Raw genomic sequence first — 12,958 nt, 5'->3', positions numbered from 1 at the left:
CTCCTTGGACAGCGCCACCAGCTGGCCGTCCAGCGTTATTTCATGAGTAGTTTCTTTATGATGATAAGATTTATAACACTCCATCCATCGGATGAGCACATATCATTGCACTCACTCATAGGCCTGTTCTTTTCCTCCATGCAGGAGAAGAGAGCACAGAACACCAGGGAAAGGGAGAGAACTGGAGGGGGTCCTCCGCATATCATGCAGCTCACAACTGCAGAGGAGAAGGCGCTGGAGTTGGCTATTGGAGATGGGGAGCTCCCAGATTCCTGGTGACACAATTTAAATAAAAGCCACCCACATGTCATACGGCACTCAGTCATGTTGACTTGGTTTCAACAGCGAGTGAAATATTCATAATGATAACTTGCAACATTCTTACCTTGTCACGACTAATTCATGTCTTTTATCTCCCATCGGGCCTTCACGCATGCAGCAGTAGTCGGTGGGCGTGATGGGCGACGAGTCCTCACAACAGCTGAGTCCTTCTGAGGGTGCACCATCACAGGACTCATGCATACCGTGCACCAGCTCAGATACTCACATTTTGGTGGGACCAGTAAAACAGATAGTTGGGTTTTCACCTGGAGGCTCACGCTTCACAGGGGAGCAAGAGCAGATGGTGGAGACAGGGACAGCAGTGGAGAGTCCACGTTGGAGGGCAAAGCCCTCTTCAAGCGCTGCTCAGCTGGACACAGATGCTGTACCCTGGGGGCCGTCGATAAAGCAGCGAATCATTGAGCAGCAGCAGAAAATGTGTGATGCACTGACAGGCCTTCAGAGTACACTCACCATGATTGCAGAGAGATTGGAGGAGTCCACTTCAATCATGAGGTGGGGGTGTTGTCGCAGGTGATGTCTTCTTCCATGGATAGAGTAGCCAGTGCCATGCTCCAATCAAATGAATTCATACGCCTTCATCACCACCGTGCAGACTCTGGATGTCAACATGTCTGCCACCTTAAATAGGTTTACAGATACCTTAGCCTTGGCCTTACGGCGTCCCACTGATCTGTACCAAAGTGTTCTCCAGCACAGTGGTAGCAGTGAAATGCGGCTGGGCCATGAGAGGGATGATGGCGAAAGGGGTCACGGAAGTGGGGACTCCACTCAAAGCGCTTCCACTTCTCAGCCACAGCCCACCTCGCAGTCAGGCAACTTGCTGCCTCATACCCCGATGGCCGTGTCTTCAGATGCAGGTGGAGCAGTCTTTGGCGGGACCCTCATGGGCTCCAAAGCCCAGAGGCTGTTGGCCAAGAGCATCCCAACAGTCAGAGCAGGGATCTGAGCAGCCTGCCTTTACCTCTGCTGAAGCAACACAGGTTGCACCACATAGGAGTAGCAGAAAAAAGAGTAAAGCTTTGTAGTTGCACAAGGTAATGCACATGAGTGTCTGAGAAAATGTTATTTTGATAAGTTTTTTGTTCTTTATTTAGCTCACATAAATGTTGTGTTTCACCACTTTCCTGTCTTGTCCATTCTTGGCTTCTGGGTGGTAAGTGGCCTTCTAACTTGTTTGATGATAAATGTGAAGACATGAATTGATGGGGACCAATGGGAGGGGATGTTCAAGAGGTCGTTGGTTTGCAGAACTGCTTTGTGTCAGTGGCATTGGGACCAGGTGGGGAGGTGCGGGAAGAGTGGCCATTACATTTTCTGGTGATGTGTCCACTGGTCCAACCTAAGTGAACCTTGCGTTAATAAAGGCATCCCGAACAGCAATGTCACCCTCCTCCTCCTCCTCCTCTTCTTCCTCCTCCCCCTCCAAATCATCCGAGGAGGATCTAAGTTCTTCGCTTTGTTCCTCCTGCAGGTCCAACCCTCACTGTTATGCAATGTTGTGCAGAGCACGGCACACCACAGCCATTCTGGAGACCCTGGCTGATGCGTATTGAAGGATGCCTCCAGATCTGTCAAGGCACCTGAAGTACATCTTCAGAATTCCGATGGTCGGTTCAATCACACATCTGATGGTGATATGGCATTCATTGTAGCGTTGTGGGACTTCAGTGTTGGGGTTTCTGACAGGTGTCATGAGCCAAGTTTGCAGTGGGTATCCCTTGTCGCCTAGCAGCTACCCCTTAATTCTGCTTCCAGGTATGAAGAGATCAGGGAGCTTGGACTGCCGCAGGATGAAAGCATTATGGCAGCAGCCTGGGAATCTGGTGCACACATGCATACAGATCTTTTTGTGGCTGCACACCAGCTGCACATTGACGGAGTGGAAGCCTTTGCAGTTGACGAATGCTCCTGGTTGTTCTGGGGGTGCCCGGCTTGCCTGCAGCTGATGGCATCCTGTACCTGTGGGAAGCCAGCCAGAGCTGTAAAGCCGCACCATCGCAGGCAAAGTTGACATAATTTCTGGCCCTGAAAAACAAACCCCAGGGGGTTGCGTGCACGCAGCATAATGCGCTCAAGTGAAATGCAGAAGTCAGCGGGTTGGAGCCGGCTGCCCGACATGCTGTCAATTTTGCCATTTTTAATCCCCCACCCGCACCCACGCCCACGTGCTCCTGCAGATTAAAATTCAGCCCACGGTAATTCCAGTTTTAAATCTGCACAGCTGTAAAGTGACTATAACTCCCAGGCTGTTGAAGCAAGAGGATAACCAGCACTGGTCTGCCTTAATTGCAACAAAAGAAAGCATTGTATTTACCTCATGAAATGCCTGTACCAAATTTATATTTCCAATTAAAATAAAGCATCAAGAGATCTTTTAACTGACATCTCCCAGCGTATGCATGCAGGATCTTCAATCAATCAAACAGAACAGGGGCAGGCTATTCAATAAGCTGGGCCATCAAACACTACAACATTGTCCTCATCTAAAGTCTTCTAGCATGGCTTGCTGGCTTTCAATCGAAATAGAAGATCATAAAGTATGTAACAAGAGGGGACACATAGCCCATCAGGCCCACTCCCTCAAGAAACGCTGTACAATTTACCCAATCATGCAGCCTACCCACTAAATTCCTGAGGGATGCAACCATCACAGTTAAACCTTCAAAAAGCTCTGTGAAATTTCTCTCTTAATTCCTCCAAAGGTAATTGAGCAAACTCTGCAAAAGCAACCCAATCTGGACCCATTCACACAGCTTTGACCAGTTGCAGGTTGTGGTCTACATCCATGGAGAAGCAGTGGATGGACTATTTTTTCCATGGAGTATTTGATCATCTGTATCTATGCTTATCCTTGTGAACTTCAATCCCATGCGGAAATAGATATTTATCTAGTGCCTTTTTAAAGGATTTAATTGATAAAGCATTAAGGGGGAGAAATTGGGTTGAGGTGCCAAAATGGCGCCAAGTTCGCCTGGGCGCTGATTTTTGCGCAGCGTTCAGAGCATTAGCGAACGTCAGAAATTCAGTTTCAGCGCCCCTAGAGGGAGGCGGGGCGAGGCTCGAGGCGCTCCACATCCCTCTTAGGGTGCTGAAACTGAATATCGCAGCGCAACGTGCCGCAGCGCCACACGCTGCGGCACGGCATGCTGCAGTACTGCAGGCCTTCCTCCCATTGTTAAGAGGGAGGGGCCTGCAACAACGTGATCCCTGATTGCGAGTGCCGGCAAAAGAGCCCGGCACCAAGGAGAAGTGCCGGGCTCTCGGGAAACAGCCGGCAATGCCGCGTGGGGGTGGGGTCAGGAGGCCGGGGACGGAGGTGCTGGCAGGCGGCCGCCAAAAAAGGCGGCCGCCCCGCACCTCCACCTTAACTTGCGCCACTGCCGGCACAGCAAGGCCCCGTAAACCGGGCGCAGGTAGCGAACGGCGCTACTGCGGCGTTCGCTACCAAATATCGTGATCAGGGCGCTAATGGGGCGCTGCACACACCGATGATGTCATCGGTGGTGGCGCAGCGCAACAGGCTAACGCCACCATTAGCGCCCCCGCTGAATATCGCGGGAGGCGCGGCCAGTGGCGCTACAGCCACTGACTGCCCTCTTTAGGCACTAATAGGTGGCGCGACATACCCAATTTCTCCCCCTAACTGTTTTATGCCTAATTCACGTATCAACTATTCTCTGTGGGATGGGTGAAATGATCTGATTCTCCAGTGCTGCTTGAACTTACATTGAGCTGAAATTCTCCAGTTCTATGACCACAGTCCAAAACACATTAGCTGCTTATATCTATGTTATCCATGCTTCAGAATATTTTAAACCCCTCTTCAATCTTATTTTCTGCAATGAAAGCAAGTTAATTCCTGTGAATCTCACTACATCCTTTAGAGTTGTCAAAGAACCATTTTAGTCACTCTTCCTTGAACTCACTCTGTTAATCCTATTGAGAGCAGCTTCACATTAACTGGATTTTAGCAGTGAATGTTCAATAATTAAACCCAGTGCTTTCTTTTCAGCTTTTGCTAATGGCATTTGTATGTATCTCCTAACCAAAGATTGGTGAAGTCAAGCGTAGGTCCCTTGCAGTCAGAATCAGGGGAATTTAGAATGGGGAACAAAGAAATGGCGGACCAATTAAATACATACTTTGGTTCTGTCTTCACAAAGGAGGACACAAATAACCTCCCAGAGATGTCGGGGAACATAGGGTCTAATGAAAGGGAGGAACTGATAGAAATCAGTATTTGTAGGGAAATGATGTTAGAGAAATTGACGGGATTGAAGGCCGATAAATCCCCAGGGCCTGATAATCTACATCCTAGGGTACTTAAGGAAGTGGCCCTAGAAATAGTGAATGCATTGCTGGTCATCTTCCAAAATTCGATAGACTCTGGAACAGTACCCATGGATTGGCGGGTAGCTAATGTTACCCCACTGTTCAAAAAAGGTGGTAGAGAGAAAACGGGGAATTACAGACCGGTAAGCCTGACATCGGTAGTGGGGAAAATGCTAGAGTCCATTATAAAAGATGTAATAGCAGAGCACTTGGAAAACAGTGACCGGATTGGACAAAGTCAACGTGGATTTACAAAAGGTAAATCGTGCTTGGTAATCTACTGGAATTTTTTGAGGATGTAACTGGTAAAATAGATAAGGGAGAACCAGTGGATGTGGCTTTCGATAAGGTCCCGCATAAGAGATTAGTGTGTAAAGTTAAGGCACATGGGATTTGGGGGCAAGGTATTGACTTGGATAGAGAACTGGTTGGCAGACAGAAAGCAAAGAGTTGGAATAAACGGCTCTTTTTCCGAGTGGCAGGCAGTGACTAGTGGGGTACCGCAGGGATCGGTCCTTGGACCCCAGCTATTCACAATATATATTAATGATCTGGACGAGGGAACTAGATGTAATATCTCCAAGTTTGCAGACGACACAAAGTTGGGTGGGCGTGTGTGCTGTGAGGAGGATGCCGAGAAACTCCAGTATGATTTGGACAGGTTGGGTGATTGGGCAGAAGCATGGCAGATGCAATATAATGTGGATAAATGCGAGGTTATCCACTTTGGTGTCAAAAACAAGAAGGCAGATTATTATCTGAATGGCAATAGATTGGGAGAAGGGGAAGTGCAACGAGACCTGGGCGTCCTTGTGCACCAGTCGCTGAAGGTAAGCATGCAGATGCAGCAGGCGGTTAAGAAGGCAAATGGTATGTTGGCCTTTGTAGCGAGAGGGTTTGAGTACAAGAACAAGGATGTCTTGCTGCAGTTGTACAGGGCCTTGGTGAGACCACATCTTGAGTATTGTGTGCAGTTTTGGTCGCCTTATCTGAGGAAGGATGTTCTTGCCATGGAAGGAGTGCAGCAAAGATTCACCAGGCTGATACCTGGGATGGCAGGAATGATGTATGAGGAGAGATTGGGTCGATTGGGCTTGTAGTCGCTGGAGTTTAGAAGAATGAGTGGGGATCTCATTGAAACTTATAAAATCCTAACAGGACTAGACAGACTAGATGCAGGAAGGATGTTCCCGATGGTCGGGGAGTCCAGAACCAGGGGTCACAGTCTAAGGATAAGGGGTAAGACATTTAGGACAGAGATGAGGAGGAATTTCTTCACCCAGAGAGTGGTGAACCTGTGGAATTCTCTACCACAGAAGGCAGTAGAGGCCAATTCAAACATATATTCAAGAAGGAGTTGGATATATTTCTTAAGGCTAAAGGGATCAAGGGATATGGGGAGAAAGCAGGGACAGGGTACTGAATTTGGATGATCAGCCATGATCGCATTGAATGGCGGAGCAGGTTCGAGGGGCCGAATGGCCTAATCCTGCTCCTATCTTCTATGTTTCTTTTTCCCTCTCCCTGGCCAGGAATGGCTGAGGCCCCTACTTGAGGTCAACTGGCTCGGGGCAGAGCAGCAACTGAAGTAGGAAGCTCATGGAATCTTGTGGCAACTCATACCTGTTAGACATTACTTTATCATGGCATTCACTAATCAGTTGGGAAAACTAGTACTGCATTTTTGCTACATGCAGATACATTTTTGACGAGGCCATTTTGTTTCACGTACATGCACTCGGGGCCATTTTTTCCTTTTTTGTGGAGAAAATGGTCAATTGCCCTTTTTCCATAGATATTAACAAACTGGAATCAAAATGGTGCCTATATGCATTTTGCTAAGGACAACTTTGTCCAACAGTTTAGTTGGTGTGAATGACTTAAAACTGGCTAATCAAAAAGCAAGTGTAATCATGATCCTCTAATATTCTTAGACAGCTAATAAGTCAGTTAACTGGAATAAATAATAGTTTGTGAGTCCAGCTGTGATGTGTTTAACACTTTTGAGAAATGACTCAATGACAAACCTGTAAAGTCTGTTTCATTGACCATGCTATGGAGGTCCTTGTCAACGGTAGATTGGAGAAATAGGATTTGAAGGTAGGCATAAAGTCCAGAAGCATTCTCGGTGGGGTAAATTGGAAGGAAAATGTAACAGATAACCTGAAGTCAGGACCAACTGCTGTGAGGAGTTGGAAAGCGATCAGGAAGAAGATTTACAACTTGTAAAAGCCCTAAGGCAAGACAAGAATGTTACTTGTAGCAGCATAAAACAGCTATGAAGAAGTGGTAGTTGTTACATATATATGTAAAAACGCTGCTCAGACATAGAAATGTTAAAAAGGATGTACCAAAGAAGGTAGTGAGCTGAGCTCACTGGATAACACAAGGTCAACTTGTTTGCTAAATGTCCTGGTGCTCCGAATGCATTGTTTGTGATGTGCCAGGGCTGGGTTGCCGGGCACTGGCAGTCAGCGAAGAGCATGCCGGCTTTCCTTTCCATGCTGGGTGATTGTTCAGCAGTGGGGGAGGGACACTGGATGGAGAGGTCTTAAATGGCAGGCGTGCTAGGGGGATACTAGCCAGTGGTACTAGTGTTTGTTATATATAATGCGGTCTCCCTCCGCACCCACTTCAAATGGGCACTGTGTTACTGGATCATTGTTTAGACTCTCCAACCACATTGTGGAGTGTCAGCTTATTTTAAATGAAAGTAGGAGTCATAATGAGGCCAGTGATCAGCTGGTGCATCGGCTTTCAGCCTCCTTTACACTCACCATCTGCATTGGGGTACATTGTACTTCTTATTTTCAGAAGAGTGGGGGCCTGCTGCATTTCAGCCGCCATCTGATTATCAGCCTTCTGTGGCCCCTCAGACTCCATAGGATGCACTTCAGCAAAGCCCTCATGAGGCCATTTTCAAGAGTTAAGCATCCAGATATAGACATGTTTACCTGTCTAAACAATTGTTAGCTCCCATATGTCTGCTCAAAGCCAGAAGCCACTACAGCTTGGAGGCTGTAGAGTCTCACCATTTCCTGAATGGAAAGGTTTTTATATACATTTTCTCCATTTTCCGTAGTCGCATTAATACGTCAGAAGAACAGAGAAAGTGAAGGATATAGTTTTTGGCCCTTATTGGCCTTGCAAGCTGCAATTCTCAAATTCATGGCAGTCAACAGAGGCAAGATCCCACTTGGTTAGGAAGTTAAGTGCATCTGGAGCTAGGAAGATGCCAGTTGATGGTCTGATTATTAAAAGATGAAGACAGTTTGCTTAAGGTCTCCTGTCTCTATTGTTAACTACCTTGATTAATTCATACTGGGCATCCACAAATGGAAGGTATAACACAAAATGGTAAAGTTTGAGCAATCTGTCCTATTAAGCCTTTTAGTACTATTTCATGTCATGTCTCACATATTCTATATTATCTCTAGGAACTGTTGGACAATGATTTGAAGCCTAGTTTTATTTTATTTCATGACACATTTGCGTTTCTCCAGCGAGTTCCAATTGACAGCATATGCAAGGCTGCCACACAATAGCTACACTTAACTCTTCGACACAACAATGCCTTTGGCAGATCAGTTCTGACAGTTGATATTATAATTCCTGCGCAGGGGCCTTCTCTTTCATAGAATTGTACACCTCTGATGTGCTCTTATGGTGTGTGCAAGTTATGGGATAAAAAAGAACAAAAGATTCCCCACATGTTAGCGTTGCCTTCATTCTTTAAATGATATGTATCCTCTGCACACCACAGTGCGATCCATCTAATCCCACAACCCCTCTAGGAGTATAGTTTAGCAGAGAGGGCATTAATTTTCAATGGTTAGTTTCAGTTTAGCTTCAGGTCAAAATGAATTGGATGCTTCATCTCTCCTTTTATTAAGCATAAAGGGATTTATAGGATGCAAGAGATGGGGAATAGAGTCATATAATACAGTATTTTCATGTGTGTGCTCAGGTAGGTAATCTATCTTTACATAGGCTACAACGGGGAAGAGAATCTATTCCAGGGAGAAATCTCTTCGGGCCAGATCACCCTGCCATAATCCACCCTGCTCTTATTTTAAAGGCAAATCATGCACATAATAGGAAGGCAAGGAGTGGGACAGGTGAGTAACTTTTAATTGAAAGTGAAATCAGAATTGTGGAATTAACAGGGAGCGAGATTGTTGGAAGATTTTGATCTGAGCAGATTGAACCAAACTGCCCAGTCTGCACTATATTTATTTATATATACAGGACCACTGCTTCATGGTGACTGAATAAATCAAAGTAAGTTTTCAATGCTCGTGGTTTCAGGATTTTAGTCTGTGTTTTAGGGATTGTATTTTGTGACTCTACCTAATTTCCTGTGAAAAAGGAAGACCTGTTCTCGTGCCTATAACATGCAATGGGGCTACTATTTACTGAATAAGTCAAATCCCATTGTTATCCTTTGAGATTCTGAAATTTTTACCAGTGTTTTGAAGATTGCATCTTGTAGTTCCAGCCATTTTTCTATCAAAAACAAGTGGCCTTGATCATATAGTCTATGAATTCCATCCTGTTACAGCAATGTGTCAAAGTGTTTAATAACTCATCTATTGGCAATGCAATATCCAAATGGATAAGTGTGCTTATGTACTCATAAGGGGTGATTGCTTGATGTAATTCTCCCAGCAAACAGTGCCAGATTGTGGAATCACCATTATAATGTCCCATCTGCTCTCTTTTCAGCCACAGAGGAACATTCACTAGAGCATTAATCATTATGTACTACACATAGTTCTGTTAACAACACAGTGAAAGGAATATAGTGATGAGGAAGCACATAGCACTGGTGAGGAAGGGGTAGTGGAGGTGGGGATGATGAGGGGGCCAGTATATGCAGAGCAGGGACCTGGTTTGCTGACTACTCATGAGATACCTTGGGGGACACACCTTACTAGGCCTGCTTTCCCACAGAGGATATAACAACATATAAACATTGTTGAGCACTCAATTGCCTCCCTATTCATGGCAGTGTAAGATGGTCTGGCTAGGTGTTATAGACAGTTATCTGCATGGCAGCCTGCTAATTGTACAGAGAGCAACACCAAGTGGGAGGTGCAGTAACAAATTCATTAATGCAGGCTACAGACATTGTGGCAGGAGTAACTACGATGATTGCCTTGGGGTCCAAACTCCAAGAAACAGTTAAAGCTGGCTTGAATTTGCTTTGGGAGGAAGGGATTCAGAGATCTCATGCATGTCCAGCATTCCACACTCACAAGCTCCAGCTCAACTCTTTCATGTAGTCAGCTCCTGCTCAGGTTAGCTGCAGTTCTATTGCAGCACATAACATTGCACAAGTGGCTGTAGGTACAGCTTCCAGAAATAAGGAGCTTCTAATGACTCCAGTGAAGGAGACCTCTGGTACTGATGCAAGTATGTCAGGGTTATTTGGACATACAGCTCACAGGACTTCTGAATCCCATTGATGAGCAAGCACCCACCTGTTAGGTGAGAACTTTGGTGTAGGATACATGCTCAAGATTTACAAAGAAGTTCCATGAGTCACAATGGGTAACCCAAAAAGTGCACATTGAGCCTGCACACTACATACTCTGAAATATTACATTCACTGAATAAAATTATTTTATTTGCAATATATTTTATAGTTTGTCATTATTTTGTCATGCAGAAAAGAAAGCGTTGGTCCTTCAAAAGTAAAGCAAACTGAACATATTCAGTTCTCAGCAAAAATGAAACAGGTAAATCAACTAGGAGCTCAGTGATTGTAAATATGTCCAGTAGAGTGTATTAATGAGTAGTTTCATAGCTCACTGGCACAACGGAGAGATGAGACTCTTATGCAGCGGTCTCCATGGCTGCAATGGCTGGTGTGCTGCTGATGGTTCCTGTGGGCCATCATCCTCCTGGACTTCTATGGCTTGCTGCTATTCCTTGGCCAAATCCACAATAAGGCCTCTCCATGGCGATATTGTGCAGCGTGAACCACATTGTCACGATTTTGCCAACTATCTCTGAGGCATCTTTTAAAGTCTGCCTGACTGTTTATGGATCTGAATCATTGTTTTAGAACCACAAATATCAGCTCAATGAGTGTCATGTGCCTCGCCATATCTATTCTCTGCTTCAGTACTGGGTTTTGCAAAGCTGTTTTCAGCCATGGTTAACACCTCATAGCCTATAGCTTTGAAGAGCCAACCATCATCCTTCAAAGACCTGGATCACATTGATTATCTCAGAACAAACACATTATGGGTAATTCCTAGGAATAGTTCTTTGACATGCATTACTTTCTGGTGGGGGTCACATACCATTTGCATGTTGATGGAATAATAGATCTTATTCAGGTATATCCTAGGATTACTGGTAGAGGCAAAAATAGAGAGTGTGCACACTGTCAATGTGCTCTTTACCGAAGGGAAGCAACCAATTTGGTAAAATTTTAACTGCCTTTGCTGCTGCTGGTCTGTGCTGATGTATGTGGGAGATATCATGCAACATGTCTGACTCCTGTGATATCCTCCATAGGTGTCTGGGAAGACCCTATGGCATAAAAATTGAGGGCAGTGGCAACCTTAACTGTAGACAGTTGACTATCCCTGCAGGTCTTCTTGGATTCGGAGGCACATTTCAGCCCCAGCCACTATCTGCTCCTCTGTCATGCAGTCAGCAGCTGACTCTTTTCTGATACTTTTGCTGCCTGCGGTAGTTTGTGATACGTTTGTGGCTGTGCCTCTGGTCTTTTGTACTCCTGAGCCACCCTCCGCTCTGCTAAAACATACCTTGCAGTGGTCGCTTCTCTCGCGCTATGTACCAGAAAATTCCTTTCAGCTGACTTACACATGTTCGGACCTAGTGTTCATTACTTACTTTTTTTGTTTTTGCTTCCCCTCTCCTCTTGGCAAAATTCTGCATCAATTTCTCGTGCGTGACCTTTAACAAGGCCTTTACCATGAACAATTTTACTTGTGCTAATTTCTGTGAACATATTTTAGAGTGGAGTCAGGCTATTGGTGCAAATAGGTCAATTCTACCAGTCTTGTCCCATTCCCTGTTTATGCAAATCTACCTTACTGTCAAAATTAATAGAGAATTATTCATATTTTTTCAGAAACGCACAATAAAAAAGTAAAAGACTGAACATTTTGCATTCAAATTTTCCACAATCTGGAATTTCAAGCAACTTATTATAAGTACTGAAATTTAAATAGTATCCCATTAATTAAGCATTTTAATTAAGCACTAACAGTCACCATGGTGCATCGCTGAGGCAGTAATATCTATCCACAGTTAAACGCCAAGGCAGCTGTGACTGAGGGATTTGGCCAGAATCCAGGAGTATTGTGTACAACATTCACCCAGTGCTCTTATTCCGAATCTCTCTGCACTGATCACTCACTAGCTGCAAACTATAAATACGACAGACTGACAGCTTGCTACGATATTAGTAATCAAAATTAATGTGAAACTGGAAAATAATAGTTAGAACAGCATCACAATCAGCCAGAGCCTAATGGACTCCTAATCAATTTGTTATGAATTCAAAGGCCATCAATTGCTAATCGTTCGTCTCACATTCTCCAATCATATTACAGTACTGCAATGCTCTTGCCTTTATAGGATGCTGATTATTAAAATAAGACCTTCGGTTGAAAATTGATCCTGACTGTCTAAAACAGAATTTTACAACCTCTTTCTTAACCTGGCAGTGAACATTGTAGTTTATTTTTTAACAAGTTGCTGTTTTTTTTTCTTTCATTTTATTCGTTGTCCTTTATTTCCCTGCTTTGTAGGACAATACATTCGGGCAAGAAAATATTGTGATACATAAAAGCCTTGGGGGAAAATTCGGTTGGTTAGCGCCTCCGGGGGCGCTAATGGTGTGCTAGGAACTTAGCACCCAAGTGTGGCGAATTTAGCGCCGCTTGCGAAATTGACCAGTCATTTTGCGGCGGCGCTAAACGCTACCGCCACGATCTCCTGCGCCCGCAGATCATGATGTCAGTCAAGCATGCAACGCCCCGGTAGAGCCCTGGACCGGATATTGAGTCGCGTCCCCTGCCTTAGCGCCTGCTGCTAGGAACGACAGGTGGAGGGGAACGTTTTCAAGTCGGGAAGGGGCTGGGGGAGCGCTATTTAAAGGCGGAAGCTTCCTGCCTTTTCTTGTCAGCAAAATTTTTGGTACATGCAGGTTGAGAGGGAGAGAGATGTCTGGAGAGATTTAACGTTGTCCTAAGGAGGTTTGGCCCTCAGCACCATTTTTGAGGTTCCTGAGCGCCGA

At 45.1% G+C, this 12,958-nt stretch overlaps 1 protein-coding gene across 4 annotated transcripts in view; it reads left to right on the top strand.

The window, feature by feature from the left end:
* stk32c (serine/threonine kinase 32C) overlaps window positions 1-12,958 on the top strand; it is a 462,283-nt gene that overhangs the window by 342,093 nt on the left and 107,232 nt on the right. The window contains exon 3 of one of the 4 annotated variants that reach the window (XM_085994725.1): window positions 10,349-10,418. The exons of the other annotated variants lie outside the window; for them this stretch is intronic. Within the exon in view, the coding sequence (XP_085850851.1) occupies window positions 10,410-10,418 (9 nt within the window). The 5' untranslated portion in view covers window positions 10,349-10,409. The remainder of the gene's footprint in view (window positions 1-10,348; window positions 10,419-12,958) is intronic. 4 annotated transcript variants of the gene reach the window in all.

The sequence above is a fragment of the Somniosus microcephalus genome, chromosome 8 (genome assembly GCF_052327205.1).
Source record: "Somniosus microcephalus isolate GS21.2 chromosome 8, FLI_Smic_1.0, whole genome shotgun sequence".
NCBI lineage: Eukaryota > Metazoa > Chordata > Chondrichthyes > Squaliformes > Somniosidae > Somniosus > Somniosus microcephalus.
The sequence above is the reverse complement of the archived record's forward strand: the minus strand, read 5'-3'. Positions and strand labels throughout refer to the sequence as shown.